Here is a 20,094-nt window from a genome sequence, read left to right as displayed (position 1 = left end):
TTGACAGCATGGCAGACGATGTATAGCCTCAGGCCACAACAGCTGGCTCGAGCGGCCAATCGACTTCTCCGCAGGCGGAGCTTCATCGCTACCTAGGACATATGACCTAACATCACCGCAGCCTGACATCGAGCTTCGCACCGCCTGACTGTTCATGCCCATAGCCGACCTATTCTCGCAAGTCCGGCATGATATAGATCCTCTGAGCACGATTGGCGCAACATGGCGCTGGAGACATCCAGTGGGTATGCCGCTCACAGCAACTTGATCGAACCTCTGGATTCGCTGCCTATGTTCGACATTAAACATGTTCAGCTTCAGTTCCCCCTTGCAGCGGATTTTGTGGCCGCGCAAGTAGCTGATAATGTCCTTATTATTGCTCTGTCGACTGGGCGCATCTTGCGAATCGACTTGAGTAACCCAGAGCATATTGACGGTACGGGCCCCCTCTAAGCCTAGTGGAGCAATGGGGACTCGAACTTCGGCTAACTGCGATGTGTCTAGATGTCGACCTGCCGAAGAAGTCATCGGAAGCAGGTGTAATCCGTCGAATGTTCCTGGACCCTTCCGCCTCTCACCTTATCATCACCACGACCTTGGGCGAGAACTACTACCTCCACACACAGTCACGGCAGCCGAAGCCATTATCGCGTTTGAAGGGACTTTTGATAGAAAGTGTCGCATGGAGTCCCTCACTTCCGACAGCATCTACTCGAGAGATATTATTGGGTACGACTGATGGACAAGTGTGGGAGACCTATATCGAACCATCGACCGAGTTCTACCGCCGTGAGGAGCGATACGCCCACTCGATATACAGAACACAAGAAGGATCCGCGGTGATGGGTCTATGGACGGAGTCGCTACCTATGAGGTCTGAGCAGAGACGGGTATTGATTGCTACGCATGGCAGGCTGTCTTCTTTCGTGGGGCGCACGAGATCGGGCGGAGGTTCTATATATGCTGACCTCCTTGGACGAGAAACGCCCGTGATCCATGAAGTCGCACGGCCGTCTGGTTCTGCGCCGTCGTCTTTGGCAGTTTCGCCGTCTGGACCGCACGGCCACAATGTGGATGGCCAGCCTGAGAAGGAGTTTGCGTGGCTCAGTTCCGAGGGGGTGTATCATGGGTTGCTCTCGTATTCCCCTGAGAAGTTGAGCCAGCCTTTCGAAAGCTCGAGCATGCTCCCACGGTCTATCTTCCCGGCGACCGAGTCCGCGCGGGGAGGGAAAAAGTTGATTCAGAACCCGATAACCGCCATGACATTATCGGAATGGCATATTCTGGTTCTTGTTGAGGGAAGAGTTGTTGCTGTCAATCGTATGAACGACGAGATCGTTTTCGACCAAGAGGTCCTAGAGCCAGGCCAGGCTGCGCTCGGTCTCGTGACCGACTCGATGAAAGGCACTTACTGGCTTTTCACCAGTCAAGACATCTTCGAAATATGTGTCCAAGACGAGGACAGAGATGTATGGAAGATCTTTTTGCAAAAACAAAAGTTTGACCAAGCTCTCCAATATGCCCGCACGAGTTCCCAGAAGGATGCTGTTGCCACTGCGTCGGGCGACGACCTTGCTAGCAAAGGTCGCTTTGAGGAAGCGGCCGGGGTCTGGGGTAAGAGTAGCAAAGCTTTTGAAGATGTTTGTCTCACGCTCATTAAGCGGGGCCAGCACGATGCTCTACGAAAGTACTTGCTTTCCCAGCTCTCCGTGTATAAAAAGTCCTCGTCAATGCAAAGGACTATGGTTGCAAGTTGGCTCATAGAGGTTTTCATGACCAAGCTAAACTCTCTTGATGACGACATCACCACCAATGCAGAATTGGCCGAAGCGGCAAGCACTGCAGAAATTGAGAACGAGCTTAGGAACGTTCGAAATGAGTTCCAAGAATTTGTGGCAAAGTACAAGTCTGACCTGGATCAGAAGACGGTGTACGATATAATCAGCAGCCACGGACGTGAAAAGGAACTGCTGTTCTTTGCCACTGTCATCAACGACCACAACTATGTTCTGTCATACTGGATCCAACGGGAAAACTGGTCTGAAGCGCTCAATGTCTTGCAAAAGCAGAGCGACCCGGAGGTGTTTTACAAGCACAGTAGCGTTCTGATGACCTACGTGGCAACCGGTTTAGTCGACATTCTGATGCGACAGACGAACCTTGAGCCCGAGAAGCTCATACCCGCCTTGTTGAATTACAACAACAACGTGAGCGTGCCACTGCATCAGAACCAAGCAGTACGGTACCTCAACTTCATCATCGTCAACCACCCAAGACCAACGGCCGCAGTACATAACACCCTCATATCAATACACGCCTCAAGCCGCTCGTCCTCGGAAGCAGGACTTCTCACTTACCTGCAGTCCCAACAATCCTCCCCACCTCCTTATGACGCCGACTTTGCACTCCGCCTTTGCATCCAGCACCAGCGCGTCCAGTCATGCATCCATATCTACAGCGCGATGGGACAGTATCTTCAGGCCGTGGAACTGGCCTTACAGCACGAAGACATTGAACTAGCAGCCATCATAGCCGACCGACCCGAAGGAAACAACAAACTACGAAAGAAGCTCTGGCTCTTAGTCGCCGAGAAAAGGATCCGGCAGCCGGGCACTGGTATCAAAGACGCAATCGAGTTCCTCCGCAGATGCGAGCTGCTCCGAATCGAAGACCTCATCCCCTTCTTTCCCGACTTTGTTGTTATTGACGACTTCAAAGATGAGATCTGCACTGCGTTGGAAGACTACTCTCGACACATCGACTCACTGCGACAAGAGATGGACAATTCCGCGCAAACAGCGCGCCAGATCCGGTCTGAGATTGCCAACCTCGATACCCGGTATGCGATTGTTGAGCCCGGCGAGAAGTGCTGGCTTTGCTCGCTTCCCGTGCTTAGCCGGCAGTTCTTCGTATTCCCCTGCCAGCACGCGTTCCACAGCGATTGTCTGGGCCGCGAGGTGCTTGAAGGCGCGGGCGGGAAGAAGAAATACATACGTGATCTACAGTCACAGCTCAATGAGGGAGCTCTCACCACCTCGCGGCGGGAGGAGATCGTGAAGGAATTAGATGGGTTAATAGCAGAAGCCTGGTGAGTTGTTATCATACTACTGACAACATCGAGTCTGGTCATTATTAGGGCTAACAACGGGCACCAGTATCCTCTGCGGCGACCACGCAATCAAGCAAATCGAAAAACCATTCATAACCTCATCCGATAATGTTGACGAATGGGCTCTATAGTGCTATTCATTTCACGCCGTGCTCTCTTTTTAGATACCTACCTATGTACCTACAATAACGACTCGTCCATTTCGGATTTCGATAGAGCATTTCATCCCATCTCAAAGCTCGCAATGACTCAACCCAATATATAATGTCACACCTATACCCTCCACACCGTGCACTATCCCAGCCACCCCTCTGCATTGTACATATAAGCCAAGGAATGTTATTGTACTACACACCACCAGATCAAACCTGATAGAATCCGATCGAAACTGGTAGAATATAGATTGTACTACCTTCTGCGAACTCAATTCGCTTGGCTGTTCTCCATACCTAGCAGCCTAGCAGTTAGCTAAGAGCAATAGCTACTCCGTAATATGTTTCGTCTAGCAGGCATACTGGACCAGCCGCTATCGAACCGAAGCGAAGCAAAGAGGGTAGACTAAGCTTACAGACCCCAGACTTAAGACTATGGAGTAAGGTAAAGACTAATGGGCAAGAGAATGAGCAGTCGCTGAAGCGTCATACGTTGCATGCTTCGGAATTCGCATTTCCGCATCCGCGTTGTTGATGGGCTGATAGGTGCAGTAATGTTCTTGGAAGGAGTCTACGACTGCGTATGTATCTACTGTGCCTAGCAGATAGTCGATAGTCTGCGTACAGAATGCGAAGTGATATCAGAAGGAGGAGATGCTAACCACTGACTATTCGCAAGATGGCAACACCCTCCTGCGCCCCCATAAAGCAAACCTGCACTGTCTGCTACCTACTTTTTACGTAGATACTCTGAGTCTCCGGCATAGAGTGATTGCAGCTAGATAGTGGATATACTAACTATGTAGCTAACATCCCCATAACGGCTTCACACAGCCAAGCATCAAACCCGACCAGCAGTGGAACCGTTAATGGAGTAGATACATATTAGCTAAAGTAACAGAGAGCAGACCCCGATATATTTCTTCAGCGAGCGAAAGTCGACATTTATGTTATCATCGTGCATGCATGACTGTTTACTACTATAGGAAGGTAACCTAGGAAGTGGACCGAATGGTGGTGGTGTGATGCTGACGACGACAGGAGCGGGGTTGGTTGTGTCGTGTGCTGCGCTGTCATGTTGTTTGCCCGTTGTCATGTCGCATGTTTGTTTTGGATATGCGTTTCTGAAGGGGAGATATGGCAAAGAGGGGAGGGTCTCCAGAGAGGGGAGGCTGGAGAGAGAGCTGAGGGGAATGGATGTCAATCATGTAACATGTTAACTAAATGGAAGACCGCAATCGGCGATGAACGAGTTGACAATTTCCCCTTCGGGATGTTTACATGAGGGCCTATCCTGTCGGGGTAAGTCGGTAGACACAGTGCGTTCATTGTGATTTCAGCCGAGAGGCCCAAGTGTTGAATCGTTGTTGATTTGGGACTCAACTGATAAGGCCCTTGCTGTTGACTCGGCGACAAGTCTTCGGAGTGTCTATCGTTTAAGACACGCAGGTTGCAGGTCGTTGCCTGAGGAGATGAAGGCGAGTGGCGAATATCCATGCTTGAGCCAAGATCTCTTACATCGAGTAGGACGCTGTGCCACTTCTGTATCTATGTCAAAGCTGGACTGAGGGGTCTCGATCTTCATCGATTAGCGCGTGAATCTCAAGAGTAGAGACCTTAAAATTGGGAGAATTTTCGTTCTTGTTCGTGATTGCCAATTAGAGTAGTCTGAAGTCGCTGCCCGCGAGGTCCTCGAAGAGGGCTGAGCCGATTCACTACTACATCACCCCTTTGGAGGATATACTTGCCCGTGGCTAGTTTATATTGCCAATGGCCGGCAGCACAGCTTGGCTGCATACCCCTATATCTTTCGTTTTGTTGCAACGGCTTTGGCAGTGAAAGAGTAGGAGAGACCGTTAGAACAATAATTGGTTAGCGTGCCACACTTAATGCAGTGCAGAGATCCCCAGGGCTGAGAACTAACCTCCGTCGGGCGATTGCTCTGCCAGCCGGTCGTGCATGGCAATATTGAAATTTGTCCTACCGGAGAGCCGGGAGCACACAGCGAAGCGTACAGACCACAATAATGGAACCAGATAGCATGTGTACTGTGTCCCATGATCTGCTGCCAGAACGGGATCCAGAGAGGAAACTATTCCGTAGGAGGGAAGAGGGGAGGGAGCGGGATTTTCACTGTGAATCGCTATCTTATCAGAATCTGGGGTTGAGATGATCATCCCTCCATTCCTCCTTGCCAATCCAGCACTCTGCAGTAATGGAGGGGTCGCCTGGGAAAGTATTACGAACCCGATAGCTGAGATGCTATGAATTGGACAGAGTCATAAAAGGCGAAGAACGAGAAGGATCCGGCGTTCGAGATGCGAACCCAAAAATTGGACGCCAAAGGCATCATGTGGCCCGAATCCGGGGATATCTTCATGATTTGGAACTGGGCCACCGTCCCCAACCAAGCCTCGACGATCGTGCGGGGTAAACGACGAGCACGCTTGATGTTGTGATCCGTTCGAACTGAACTCCAAAAGTCTGATCTGTCCACAAATAACATTGCTGCTGCTGGCGGGTATAGTTTCCCCAAGGGATGCCGCGGGCTTTTGCGGTTTACTCTCCGTCGAAAATTCTCCTAGTCAGCACTCTATACCGCGCAGCGGAGTTTCTCCCCAACCCCGTGAACCAGGTGACTGGCTCGCTTCCAACATTCGAGGGACTCGTATCCTGACGATCGAGAGTAGATCAACAGCGAGCAAACCACTCATCGAAGAGGTTAGTTCTATGAAGAGTAGTCTAGTCGAGAGTGGTGTGGTGAGCAAGCCAGCTGTCATCACACAATCGGATCGGTACGGAGTCGTTGTCTCGACGATGTCATGAGCCTGCGAGTCTCGAGTCTGTGAAAATTTTGCAAGCTGCACGTTGCCCAGAAGGAGAAGTTCATTATTCTTGGAAGACGGCACAGGATGCTTTGAGACACTGCAAGCATGAATCTTACGGGCACACAACGAAGCGGTCAGGGTGGCACTACGGTTGCTGCTGTTTGTACGGTCTCACCGCCAACTGGATCTCCAGGTTTTGGGCATGCAGCCTGCAGAGGTCCGGGAAGAACTCGCCTCCCAGCCTCTGCCGTGCCGCTCGAGGACTGCAGTGCAGATGCAGAGTTGCAGTCTGCGAGGCGCAATCAGAGTCAGCATCCACCAGACTCGTGAGTCGAAACCGCGGCAAAGTGCTGAGCATGCAATGGCAGTGCCATCTTGAGAAACCATATTGCAACCAGGAGTTCCATGGCTCGACTGTATCTCCATCCAGCCAGAGTCTGCAGAGATAACGCCAGAGCAATCATCCAGAACACCCCAGACGATTCGAGACGTGGACACAATTTGAACGCCAGTCGTGCTGGCGTCATCTGTTTCTGATTGGTCACGCGGCCAAAGCAGTTTAGCGCCTGCTCCGCCATCGGTCGGCCGAGGCTGTTGACTCTCTGGAATCTTGCCTCCCTCCTTCAGGCACCGAGGATTGGAAACGCCCTCTGCAGCAACCATTATCCGGTTTCACCAGGTGGAGTACTGGTGTCCAGCACGCATGATGCACTCAAATGGAGACCTCGAATGGGCCGGATACCGCTACAAAAGCAAGATACGAGTTGTCTGGCCATGATTGATGGAGCCTGTCTGGACCTGCAGCGGCTTTACGTTAGTCGAATCCTGGGGACGCGCTGGCTGGGCTAAGATCCCTGCTACAGTGATAGCTGCTTTATGCTCTTTGTCTCGTCGTATTAGATGAATTATGGCAACTTAAAGGACTCAAAAGAACCATATAATAAAGGTTATCAATTAAAGTAAAAACGCTGCTTGGACCTGAAACTGTCTTGTTGACATTGGCACCTCCGCATTCCTAACGAACCTTATGAACGGTCGGATACGCCGTAGTCGATCACGTCTTGACAATCAGGAGACAGTCGTCATGACTGCAATGCTCTGAAACATTGTTGCTTGCGGTCCTTGGTCGCTTTGAGAATCGTAATCATAATCATGGCTAATAATCAACAATGCATTCTTGCCTCCTCCTGAACCGCAGGCCGCCCACAGGTAGAACCATGTCTGACTTGAACCAGCAACCATGGCTGGAGTGTTCATTCAGGCAGTGATGACGATGGGTGAATTCTTCCGACTTCCACCATGCGCTCAGGGGTCGCCCGGAAGCAGTCATGGCGCCTTGTCCCCGCCTGCAGCCAATTGGTGCCTCGTGGTGGGGTCGTCCAGAATTCACACGTAGCCTGGTATTATTACTTATAAAATACAAAAGAAATCCGCTCAAAGGCGCAGCCAAAGGGCCGGTCTACGTAAATGACCGTACGATTCTCTCTGCCGCCGTCCACTTCTTCCTGCTTCCAATCGCCCCCCTCAGCAGCTCGTCAGCCTATCAGTCCCCATTCCCAGACTACAACAACCTGGCCGAGTCCTCTTATCCATCCCCGTTATCCCTATCGCTCTTACCTCCTGCACCCTCCAACGTCCGACTCTACCTTCTCTCTCCTATCTCCTCATCCTCTACTCCATCCCGCTTTCTCTTCCCATCACATCCTCGCCGACTTCTCTTCCTCCATCCTCATCTTGCCTTGCTCCTTCCTCACCCACGCTCTACTCGCATCACTTCCGACCTCTTCCGCAATCTCAATCTCGCCATATCATCACCTCAGCCCCAGAACAACAGTACCTTCTCAACGCCGAAATCTAGCTCAGATCTTTAGTCTGCTCTATATATCGTGTGTGCTGCTGGTCTAGTTCTACCTACCTACATACCGTTTCCCGCCACAACTGTCTTGTTGCCTCGATTCTTCGAACGTCTACCGTGACTCATACAGGCCCTCCACCTGGATCGAGACCCACGATACGTTGTCAACTTGCGTCTCAAGCCGTGCTACGTTCCGTTCTGCAGACAACTGTTGGGATCTTGATTATTCAGAAGGTCGAGACTGCTGAACTGTCTATCTGATTCTGTCCGCGACCTGGGCTGGCAGCTGGTATTTGGCTCTTCATCTCGCCCTTCGGCTTCGACGAAGACCCTTTGCCAGTCGTCCAGAGCCTCAGTTTGACCTCATAGCATCTGCCCAAGTGGACTGCTTTCGCTACCGATAGCAATCCATGACTGCTTGGCGTCTAGCTGCTTCCATCTGAGTCACGACCATCCCAACCTTCAACCCGGAGTTCGAAGGCCATTTATAACGAGACGTCTTTTTGTTCTTTTGCCCTTTTTTATACAACTTATATTGCAATTACGATATCACGCAGCGTTTCTGAACTTCCATCTCATCTCAAATCAACCCGTGCACTTTCCACGGCTATCGTCTTTCCGCTTCAACCACACTCTTTCGTCAAACTCATCATTATATTGGACCTCCACTGTCAACACTGGAACAATACACCAATGAAACTATAACGGTCTCTACAATTTCCTTGCGTCATTAACCCTTCTGGGTGTTTTCCAATCCGCGTCTCGCGCTGTCTCGCCATCTCGATTCTTTTTTCTTGTCAATTGCATTCTCCTCACTCTTACTATTTATACGAAACTCTCGTCTTGCAAATCCGGTGTTGACTTTTCGATATCTCATCTCCCAACAGTTCTGTTTCTTTTGGTTTCTCGGCGGTGAAGTCGATTTGGAACTGCAGGCCGACATTTTACATCTGATCAGTCTCTCTATCTCGTTTCTATCCTCGCATCGGTCCTGTCAGACGTTCTATTTCTGCATCCCAGCGCGCTTATAGAGCCGTCGTCTCTTTTCTGGGCCCTGCTGTTTCCTCGTCCCCACCGTCGAAGTTTCTTTTCACCTCGGACTACGACAGTTACATCTCTGGAAGAATATTGTCTTGTTCGATTAATCGCTAGTCATGGAGTCTCTGAAGAACAGTTTCATCCAAGGCCAACTGCTTGATGGTCGCTTTCGCACCGTGGCCCCTCTCAATCATGGGTCGTTTGGCATGGTCTTCCTTGCAACCGACATCAAGACCGGCCGCGATGTCGCAATCAAGTGCATGATGAAGTCGGGCCCGAATGAGTCATGGAACCCGTCTTCTGTCAATGGTCGCTTCGAAGAACTTGACTGTCACCAACGTCTCGCATACCACCCGAACATTGTCAATCTCGTTCATCACTTTGAAACAGCAACGCATCTATACCTGGTTTTGGAGTATTGTGCGAATGGTGATCTTTACGAAGCCATCAGACTCAACCGCGGTCCACTCGAGACGGAGCATGTTCGCGAGTTCATGCTGCAACTTGTGAGCGCTGTCGAGTTCATGCATGCCAATGGTCTGTACCACCGTGACATCAAACCGGAAAACATTTTCCTCATGCAAGATGGATCCATGAAACTTGGCGACCTAGGACTTGCTACCCGTGACAAGTGGTGTTATGAAGCCTGCGTTGGGAGTGATCGTTATATGGCTCCGGAACAGTACGACCCTGCCAACAATGGATACTCGCCTGCGAAAGCGGACATCTGGGCCGTCGGTATTTGTTTGCTCAATGTTCTCTTTGCTCGGAACCCATTTGCTACTCCCACTGAATCCGACATTCTATTCGCCGATTACGTGAGAGATCGACAGTCCCTCTTCGACATCTTCCCGAACATGTCTCAGGACACATTCGAGATTCTGAGAATCAGCATGGCCATCGACCCGGAGAAGCGGTCTCTGTCTGGTCTTCGGGACACGATCTTGCGGGCTGTATCCTTCACAACAGATGAAGAGGCATTGGATGAGTTCTGCACCGATGAGCGTGAGGTGGTGCCTGCAAGTGCCAACCGCGAGCCTCTCAGGACTCCGTCTATCCAGAGCCCCCAGATCAACCAGGGCGATTCCTTCCCGTGGGCAAAGGCCCTCCAGTCCAGCCCACCGCAGGCTATTCGACAGCTGTCTGCTATTCCCGACAACGAGAGCTATTCGGAAGATCTCTTCCCGCCCTCGGAAACCGCAGGCACTTCATGGTTTTCCGTTCACCATACACCATCCATGGCCTCGGTTCTGGAGTCTGCTCTTGGTGACTCATTCCAATCACCTGCATTCTCAGCGCTCAAGAAATCCGCTCCCCGTTATCCGCCACCTTCTGACCCTGTACCCATCACAGGGTCCCTGCCTAGCCAGGCAGCCAAGCCCATACCATCTCTTTCCATGGTATTCGGCCGCAACAAGAAGAGCGATCAGATCTCGAAGAGCTGGAGCGATCTCTGGGAAGAAGAAGAGTCCGAAGGCGAGGATGCGGCTCTGCACCAACGCCGCGAACAAAACTCTCGTAGCTGGAGTCATGAGAGCACTGTGGTCGATTCAACCAGCTCCTTGACAAAGGGTCTACGTGACGCCAGTTCTACTCCGATTCTCAACTCGCGCTCTCAGCTCTCGAGCTCAACTGCGTCTAAGAGTGTTGATTCGTTGCATAAGTTTCCCAGCGGCGAGAGCGTCGCTACTGCCCCAAATGTGGTTTCTTCGACAACTCGGACTTCTCCAAAGAAATCCAGCTTGGATAAATGGGCTGCTTTGGGTGACAAGAGACGGAACTTCAAACCTTCCGATGCTTTCGAGTCGAAACGTTTCCCTAGCAACATGAACTGGCGCAAGGACTGGGGATTGGGATCCTCAGGATTTGATTATGGCTTGTGGGCTAAGAAGGAAAGCCGTGCTTCTTCAAACCGCCACCGTCGCTTCTTCCTTCAGAAAGAGTGGCGACGAGATTCAAACGAGACTCCGAAGCCTCACCACACGAAGCCTGCCATCAACCCCGACTACCATGGTAGCATTGATGAGGATCTCGATCTCATTGGTGGATGGCATGACCTTCACCTCTAAGCAACAATACCTGGCATACCCTGTCTCGCCTGTCTGCAGCCTCTCGTGTCGTGTTGTTCCCGTTCCATGCCTCTGAAGACAATTTTTACAATCTTTCACATTCGATATATCCATTACTTTCTCGATCAATTTGCGCAGAAAACCCAGTGTCTTGTTACCTCTTATATCACGTTTTCCTTCTTCTCCCCTTTATAGACAATATCTTGTGCAGCACCGAAGGGTGTGTTTACTTCTACCTTGCACTCCTGTATATTATCATCGCGTGGAACATGCAAAAGTGGTATCGGGAGGGACAGTTTTCTGAGTTTGACCATTCTTTCCTTCTGCGAGGCTATCGTCATGTTGGCCTCTTTATTTCACTTCATGCATGTCTTTTTTTTTGCATACGGTTCAGACATCACGAGCTGGCGAACGACCGAGACGGGGCTCCGACTGCGCCCAATTCTCATCTCAACACCAAGAAAGAAAGAAAAGCTACGGGAAAAGCAATGTTATTGATTCTACCCAGAAGGACATGATCCTGGTCTGGCATTGGACTGGTTACTGTGTATTCTAGTTACTAGGACAGTTGGATGGGTAGCCACGGAGGATATAATCCAAAAGTGATTCTCGTACATTTTTCTTGCTCCTGTAAATGCTTCAATGAGTAGAAATCCCGAGTATCACTGAGACGGAGATGCTCCATCCTTTGTATCGTAGCATGTCGTAGTAAACGGCGCGGAGCGGTGAAGCTTCCGCGGAAGACTTGCATCGCAGTCGGCACCGCTTGTCCTGAACCTGCGAGCAACACTTCTGTACTCAACTATTATCTCTTCGTTATTTCCTTGTATCATCACTACCATGTATTTCTTAGTGACGCCCCTGAACCTCCTGTGAGAATTTCTGAAATCCATCTCCTACGTGCTTGACGACAGCTGGCCAAACCAACCCCGGCCCAGACCCGTCCCCAACGGTTAAACCCCACAGAAGCTGATAAGGGCTTGCCACAGTCCCACTTACTCGTCTGCCCTTCAATACTCTCACAGACAATGCCCGCTCGCGCCATGATTCCTACCTGATCCCAGCCTCAATTTAACGATGTTGGCACCCCGGTGGATCACGACATGCTGGGCCTCTTGGGCTTTTTGCGTGTCGCTTCTGATCCAGGAAACCGGTGGTGAAACTCAACAGCAACAACAACCTATATGCTTTGCTAGGGATTGGATGGAGATAGAATCAGGGATCCTCCAATGGCCCATCTGCATTGAGACGCGATGGGATCGAAGACCGAACGTTGAATTGACGTCATCGTCGATAGCGACCTCGACGCCAACACGAATTCCGCAGGAAACACAAACAGTCACCAACGAGCCGAGCTCGGTCACAGCCTCGACAGAAGCAACCTCAGGGTCAAAAGCGGACCAGGATCTCGATACCGACTCGCCGCTCGACAACGTGAACTTTCTTTCATTCGAAGACTGGAAGAAACAGAATCTCGCGAAGGCAGGACAGTCAGCGGAGAATATTGGTGGGAACCGGCGGGCTGGCACCGCTGAGAAGGACCGCCGACGGCCTACAGGGATAAACAATGCGCTTGACTCGCTCGGAGACGATGCTGAAATTGAGCTTGATTTCGGAGGCTTCGGGGCCGAGGCTGCGGAGGCTGCGAAGACTGCTACCGCCTGGGGAGCCCAGGTTCCCCCGGCTGGAGACAGGGCGCAAAAACCTTCATATAAGGATATTGATGAAATTGATGTTTCGGGGCAGGCCGTGCCCCATGCGAACGCTGAGCGCTCAAAGGACGCTGGTACGACCTGCAAAGAGCGCTTCAACTACGCGTCCTTTGATTGCGCTGCGACAGTGCTGAAAACGAACCCGCAAGCGAAGGGGTCGTCGTCTGTCCTGATTGAGAATAAGGATAGCTACATGCTGAACGAGTGCCGTGCAGACAATAAGTTCTTGATTCTGGAGATGTGCGACGATATCCTTGTTGACACCGTTGTTCTCGGCAATTATGAATTCTTCAGCTCGATCTTCCATACGTTTCGGGTCAGTGTCGCGGATCGGTACCCTGCGAAGCCGGACCAGTGGAAAGAACTGGGCATCTATGAAGCCAGAAATACTCGCGAGATCCAAGCGTTCCCTGTGCAAAACCCGCTTATTTGGGCGCGGTACCTTCGGATTGAATTTTTGACGCATTACGGAAATGAGTTTTACTGCCCGCTTAGTCTTATTCGTGTACATGGCACGACAATGTTGGAAGAATATAAGCATGACGGGGAGGCGAATCGCCCTGAGGACGAGCCTGAAGAAGTGGCAGAGCCAGCTTTAGAAACAGTGGCAGTCGGCACAGAGACAGTCGTCACAGAGAGTGAGGTGCAACCATCCGACTCACCTGTTACTCCCACTGAGGATGCCGAGATAGGCCCCTTCAAAACCTGCCCGAGCTCTCTAACGTCAGTAGAGCTTATGTTGTTAGGTTCTGCTGATCTATACACTTGTGGTCTCCACGATGTACCGACGGAACCCACCACTTCCGATAAGACAATACCTCCAGCACCTGGTCAAGCCTCATCGAAACCAGCTACACCTTCGACTGGAGACGCCGCCAGTACCGCTGCGGATCCCGGAGATGCTAAATCCCCAGGCTCTCCCGTGGCCAACGTTCATTCTTCAGACACTACTACCGTAGTCTCATCAGACGCAGCCTCTGACAATGTTACCTTCGACCTAGACTCTCGCTCTGCTGGTGTATCTAAAGACGAGCAGCCTACCGAGACCATACGAGCGACTACAACACAGCCGCCGTCGGCAAACCCAACAACGCAGGAGTCCTTTTTCAAATCGGTCAATAAGCGCTTGCAGATGTTAGAAACAAACTCGAGTCTGTCACTGCAGTACATCGAAGAGCAGTCACGAATTCTACGCGATGCATTCAACAAGGTTGAAAAGCGACAGCTATCGAAGACATCCACGTTCTTGGAGAACTTGAATGCGACGGTGGTCAACGAATTAACACAGTTCCGCGATCAATACGATCACGCGTGGAGGAGTGTTGCGCTGGAGTTTGAGCACCAACGCATCCACTACCACCAGGAGATCCACTCACTGAGCGCTCAGCTCGGTGTCCTCGCAGATGAGCTCGTATTTCAAAAGCGAGTCGCGGTGATTCAAAGCATCGTGGTGCTTCTCTGCTTTGGCCTCGTGCTCTTCACTCGCGGTTCAGCGGCCGGATACCTTGACCTCCCCAGCGTACAGAACATGGTTTCACGTTCTTACAGTCTACGGCCATCTTCTCCCATGTTTGGATTCGGATCTCTACCGGGAAGTCCAGGTTCAACGCGACCAGCTTCGTCCTATCGTACCACGCCCGGCCATCGGCGGCAAGTCTCAGATGACTCGCAACGCGGGTCACTCAGTCCGACCATTGCGTATGCACCGCCTACCCCAACGTCGGATGACTACTCAGGTCTCGGACAGGATGAACGGGGGGCTACCCCCTCGACATCGGGAGAGCCCCAGTCTGTCCCAGATGTTGCACCCCCGCTGCTTAGATCCAACAGTAGCCCGCCCGATCTGAACGGAGAGAATGAAGGAGAGGGCGAATCAAACTCTGCTGCGTCGGAATCCGAGTCTGAATGTTCTAGTTCTGAGCGATGACACGGTGGCCTGGGGGGAGAATCAGCAAGGAGTACGCATGTAAACTACATACAACCCAGTACCTAATAAACCTAGACTGGCCTAGTTACAATAATGAGATCATGGCGAAATGAGCCATGAAACAATTACCGCAGATCATCAAAGCATGTCATCATGAAATTTGAACAACGGTTGCCCGTCACTCAGCGATCGGGTATCTGCGATGGTTGCCATGCCAACAATCAACAATCAATGTGGGCTTTTCTCTTTTTTCCTTGAAGAGACAGTCAACTTCCTTCCACACCACGATTACTCCTCAAGTTTTTAAATTCCTTGCATCGACTGAGAAAAGGAAACAATCCCCAGACTCCAATACCTCAAATATATGAGAAAATGAGCACTTCACCCCTCGCAGCCCGCTCACCAAACACCCACCTCGCCAACACCACCGAGCAGCAAGACCTCAAGACCACATCAACGATGAACTCAATGGACCACCACCGCCAAATGCTGCAGGATAAGATTGAGAGCCAGGACAAGTATGTTTTTATATAGGATCACCGTGTACTGTGCAGAAGATGTTGTTTTCTAACGAACCGCAACACAGGCAACAAGCAAGCTACGTCTCTCCGTCCGACGACATCATGAGTCCCTGCTCGAAGAAGTTGAATGATCTAAAGGGGAAGCGATTCAAGAAGTACGTCCTATCATCCTAGTCTATTCATCTCATGGCCATCTTAGGCGACGAGGCTAACAGTGTTACTCTCCACAGTGCCGGAAAGCCCCAATCACTATTCGCCAAACTGGGCAAGAAGAACTTCGAGCAACAGTCATCTGCCAACGCTGAAAATACTGAGAAGAGTGCTTAAGCGCTTCATTAACCCTCTTCTATTGATGATTATCTTTGATTGTTCTTTACTTTACATGTCCGGTTGGCGCAGGTCGCGGAGTTGATTTTCGGTCATTCTTGTAATACATACTCTGGGACGGTTGGATGGGCTGGGAACTTTTCACTTTGATTTCTCTTTCTTTGGGTTTGATTTTACTTTACTACTCCTGAATTTGGGATTTGGATGAATGGGTTGGTTGTTTTGTTGGTTGGTTGGTCAGTTCGATATGATATCGGAATCGGGGTTCTGGCCGATCGTGATCGTCTATCTTATGTTCTGTTATGTCTTTGATGATGCTGCTAATTGAAAATGGCTTGATTGACGACAATGATTGGTCGCGATAATTACTAGGATCTAGGAACTGTAGATTATGGCATGATTAATCAGAATAAAAAGCAAAGCCGAGCTTCGAATCGGTCGAGCCAGGCAAAGGCAAGGCTGAAGCAGCCGAAATGGACCTCGGCTTCTCCGCAACCTTAATACCGCTCCCCAGACAGTCAAGTCCTCCATCCCTCTTCCTCCGCCTTTTACTGCCTTTTATACTCTCGCCCCTTCTATACTCCTTACCCCTAACCTCTTCATTGTCTCATATCGAACACATATCTTCCTCGGCCATGTCAGCATCAACCAGAATCCCGCCCATCGCGCAGCCCTTCGTCAGCGACCGGGCCAAGAAGACCCTAGACCTGGTACGAACCTCCCCCACACTGCACTGACAGTCGAGACCTGCCTTCGCCCCGACATTATATTCCAACCTATTCTAACCGCACTCCTTCTTCTCCCTAGGTCGAAGAATTCGTCGAAAAGGAATGCATCCCCGCCGAAGCCCTCTTCTCCGCACAACTCGGCCAAGGCGAGCAACGATGGAAGACAAACCCCGCGGTAATGGAAGAGCTAAAGGCCAAAGCCCGCAAAATAGGGCTCTGGAACATGTTCTTGCCCAAGAACCACTTCTCGCAGGGCGCTGGTTTCAGTAACCTCGAGTATGGGCTTATGGCGGAGTATCTAGGGAAGAGTAAAGTTGCTAGCGAGGCTACGAACAATGCCGCCCCAGATACGGGGAACATGGAGGTTCTGGCTAAGTACGGCAATGACGCACAGAAAAAGGAGTGGTTGGTGCCTTTGCTGGAGGGGAAGATTAGGTCTGCGTTCCTTATGACGGAGCCGGATATTGCGTCTAGTGATGCGACGAATATCCAGCTTGATATTCGGAGGGAGGGGAATGAGTATGTCCTTAATGGATCGGTGAGTCTCTTGGAGGTTTGATGTTTGTGCATATAGTTGACAGGTATAGAAATGGTGGTCCTCTGGCGCCGGCGACCCCCGCTGCCAAATTTATCTCGTAATGGGCAAGACCGACGCCCGCAACCCAGACCCCTACAAGCAGCAATCCGTCGTCCTCGTACCGGCCTCCACCCCCGGCATCACAATCCACCGCATGCTCAGCGTCTACGGCTACGACGACGCCCCGCATGGCCACGGCCACATCACATTCGAGAACGTCCGCGTCCCCGCCTCCGCCATGGTCCTCGGCGAAGGCCGCGGCTTCGAAATCATCCAGGGCCGTCTAGGCCCCGGCCGCATCCACCACGCCATGAGGACGATCGGCGCCGCAGAGCGCGCAGTCGACTGGCTCATTGCGCGAATCAACGACGAGCGCAAGAAGCCCTTCGGGCAACCTCTCTCCTCGCACGGCGTCATCCTCGAATGGCTCGCGAAATCGCGTATCGAAATCGACTCGGCGCGCTTGATTGTTCTAAACGCAGCTATCAAAATCGACCAGGGCAATGCCAAGTTCGCCCTCAAGGAAATCGCCCAGGCGAAGGTCCTTGTGCCGCAGGCTGCTTTGACCGTTATTGACCGTGCCGTGCAGGCGTATGGCGCTGCCGGTGTGAGCCAGGATACGCCGCTGGCTTATCTGTGGGCGTTGATTCGGACGCTGAGGATTGCGGATGGGCCGGATGAGGTGCATTTGCAGCAGCTTGGGAAGAAGGAGAACAAGACGCGGAAGGAGGAGGTTGTTAAGCGGTTGGCGTGGCAGAATGAGCAGAGTGCGAAGATTCTCTCGGCGAATGGGTTTCCCAAGGTGAAGAGTTCTCTTTAGGTTGATTTATTGGACTATATTGCCAGTATCTGCAACGAAAGATCTGATATATCTCGCATTTACTTGTTGAAAGGGATCTAGCTTGCATCATGCAGATTTCGTATATACCATTGAATAACCAGGATTAACTGATTGATCAATCATGAACTTCCATCAGAATGAGGTATAACCAAACGCCATCTAAACCCATCGTCATCATAGCCGACATGTAAAAATCAACAAAACAAATCAAAACAACGAGCCTATAGAGTGCAATGCTTTTATATCATCATCACCGCACTCGCCAGCGAGCTCCACTAACTAATAATCATCCCCACCATCGCTCCTTTTTCCCTTCTTCTGATTCTTATGCTTGACCTTGAAATGCTTCTTCGAGCTCCCCCTCACCTCGGAAACATCCACGCCTCGCTCCAACGCAACCATCATGCGCTCTTTGCGTCCAGATAAGGGTTTCCGAATCTGCTGTCCCTGCTCGGTATACTTCGCGTTGAAGGGCATCGTCAATCGACCACCGTGCGACGAGGCCCCAGAGCCGAAGAAGCCCTTGTCGACATTTTGCGATTTACGGCCCTGGGCGGGAGGCTCGGAGGATGACTGCATGGCCTGGGCAGCGGCAGCAAGCATGGCTTGCCGGCGCGGCGGAAGGTGAGCCCAGTCGTAGAGATCCTTGTTGAACTCCGCTGGGTCTATGGGGTCTTCGCCTTCCGCTTCATTTGTGGGCGGCGGGTGGCAGAAAAGGAGCTTGCCGTTGACATAGTCCTTTAGCACGTACCGAGCGGCGCGAGACTCATCGGGCTGACCCTGACCCGTTGTTGCGAAGCCGCGCGCGCGGGCGTAAGCGCGGAGGACATCGTGGGCTGTTGGTTCTCCCGTGCCGCCTTCCTCAATGGGGCGGGTGTGGATTGTTACGCCGTAGACGTCTTCGAGGAAGTGTTTCGGAATGCGTTGCGCGACGAGCCCCGCGGGGCCGGTGAACTCGCGTTGCTGATCGATGGGGAGGACGCCGTTGACGACGAGCTCGGCCTTTGTGGAGGCGAAGTTGGGAAAGACGAGACCGGGGCAGTCGCAGAGCATGATTTCGGGGGATAGGTAGAGGGTTTGGAAGTGCTTTGTTTTACCGGGGGTGGAAGAGACGGAGACCTTCTTTGCGCCGAGGAGGGCGTTGATTGTGCTGGATTTTCCGACGTTGGGGTATCCGACAAGACCGATGATGGTCTTTTGTTTGGCGGGGCGGTCTTCTTCTTCGACTGAGGGGTCGGCGAGGACGACATCTGGCGTGTTTGAGAGGAAGAGTTCTTCTAGCTCGTCGACGTCGAGGATGTTGGTCCGCTTGGAGAGCGTGGCTTGTGTCTTGCTGGAGAGCTCGACGCCTCCGTCAGCTTCCTTTTGGGGAGGGTCTTGAATCTTCAGGTCTTCGGTTTCCTCCGCCAGCGACTCGCCATAGTCGTCCTCACTTCCCGCCTCGTTGTCGCGGGCCTCGTTTGCCTCTTTGGCCATCTGTGCAGAGAAGAAACGGAAGTCGATCTTTTCTCGCTCAAAATAGTCCGCCCACATCTCGCGTTGCTTATCAGTCAACATATCGGCCTTGTTGACGAGCAACAGGTTTCGCTTCTTCGGGTCGATCTCCTTCACATAGGTTTCGAGGTCCTCGGAGCGGAAAAGTAGAGGGTTTCGGGCGTCGACAATCTGCACAACGATATCGGACCGTTCAATAACTCGCCATAGCTGACGCCAGACCTCAAGGTTTCGCTCGAATGGTGTCATCAGCAGGTCGTTGTTTTCCTGTAGTTCAGCCAAACCACGACGCCAGTCCATGAAACTCTCACGCTCCATAGCATCAAGCTCGTTGCGGGTTGTCGTCGAGTTCCACTGCGGACGACGCGGAACTGTCAGACGGCCCTTGTTCTTCTTATGTTTCCGGAGAGCCGACTTCTCCTCCGCAGCCGACAGCAGGTAGGGGTTCTTCTGATCGGTATGGATAATCTGCACATTGTTCATTTTCTCGGCCGTGAAATCGGTGCCGGCCAGCTCGGCGGTAGTTAGGAACTCGTCTAGAGCGGCCTGCTCCGTGATACTGCGCATCTTGACCCATGAGGCTTCCTTGGTGCCGTTCGTGATGTAAGTGTCGCCGTTCATATCCTTGCGAGTAATGCCGGCATTATGCGACGACTTCTTCATGTTCGAAGCCTTTCCTTTGCCAAAGCGATCATTCATGAGGCTCTGGCCGAGCCCCACGGAGTTCTTGGATTTTGCCAACACCATCTTGAATCGAATGTACGATAGATGTGGGAGGTAAAGTTGTTGCAGAAGGTGGATTTCTAATAGATTTTTGGCTGCCAGAAAAACCCCGCGGGAGCGGCTGACTCAGCACCATTTTTCTCTTATCTTCGATCGCACTTGCTGAAATTCAGGAAGAAATGGCATTTATATC

At 51.6% G+C, this 20,094-nt stretch overlaps 5 protein-coding genes across 5 annotated transcripts; 4 read left to right on the top strand and 1 right to left on the bottom strand.

Moving 5' to 3' along the window:
- The first annotated feature begins 69 nt into the window (after positions 1–69).
- On the top strand, positions 70–3,625 carry BDV17DRAFT_87785 (vacuolar protein sorting protein DigA). Its single transcript, XM_073765285.1, has 3 exons — positions 70–436; positions 505–3,088; positions 3,156–3,625. The coding sequence occupies exons 1-3, from the start codon at positions 223–225 to the stop codon at positions 3,238–3,240; spliced, it is 2,883 nt and encodes a 960-aa protein (XP_073615524.1). The 5' UTR covers positions 70–222; the 3' UTR covers positions 3,241–3,625.
- A 3,755-nt stretch (positions 3,626–7,380) lies between these two features.
- On the top strand, positions 7,381–8,416 carry BDV17DRAFT_87776 (uncharacterized protein). The gene has a single exon (XM_073765283.1). It carries the CDS (start codon positions 7,418–7,420, stop codon positions 7,958–7,960), a length of 543 nt encoding a protein of 180 aa, XP_073615523.1. The 5' UTR covers positions 7,381–7,417; the 3' UTR covers positions 7,961–8,416.
- BDV17DRAFT_87777 (putative serine/threonine protein kinase) lies at positions 8,417–11,186 on the top strand. The gene is made up of 2 exons (XM_073765284.1): positions 8,417–8,589; positions 8,817–11,186. Exon 2 carries the CDS (start codon positions 9,099–9,101, stop codon positions 11,049–11,051), a length of 1,953 nt encoding a protein of 650 aa, XP_073615522.1. The 5' UTR covers positions 8,417–8,589; positions 8,817–9,098; the 3' UTR covers positions 11,052–11,186.
- A 942-nt stretch (positions 11,187–12,128) lies between these two features.
- BDV17DRAFT_281783 (uncharacterized protein) lies at positions 12,129–17,663 on the top strand (the record flags this gene model as incomplete). The annotated part of the gene is made up of 9 exons (XM_073760089.1): positions 12,129–12,919; positions 12,953–13,079; positions 13,110–13,268; positions 13,302–14,650; positions 15,068–15,208; positions 15,277–15,366; positions 16,191–16,248; positions 16,346–16,804; positions 16,854–17,663. The coding sequence occupies 9 exons, from the start codon at positions 12,129–12,131 to the stop codon at positions 17,661–17,663; spliced, it is 3,984 nt and encodes a 1,327-aa protein (XP_073615521.1).
- Positions 17,664–17,777: 114 nt separating this feature from the next.
- BDV17DRAFT_263267 (ribosome biogenesis GTPase LSG1) lies at positions 17,778–19,961 on the bottom strand. The gene has a single exon (XM_073757883.1). It carries the CDS (start codon positions 19,923–19,925, stop codon positions 17,964–17,966), a length of 1,962 nt encoding a protein of 653 aa, XP_073615520.1. The 5' UTR covers positions 19,926–19,961; the 3' UTR covers positions 17,778–17,963.
- Positions 19,962–20,094: the final 133 nt, after the last annotated feature.

This window comes from Aspergillus undulatus (assembly GCF_047715775.1).
Source record: "Aspergillus undulatus strain CBS 261.88 unplaced genomic scaffold BDV17scaffold_24, whole genome shotgun sequence".
Lineage (NCBI taxonomy): Eukaryota > Fungi > Ascomycota > Eurotiomycetes > Eurotiales > Aspergillaceae > Aspergillus > Aspergillus undulatus.
This window is presented reverse-complemented; position numbering and strand designations above follow the sequence as displayed.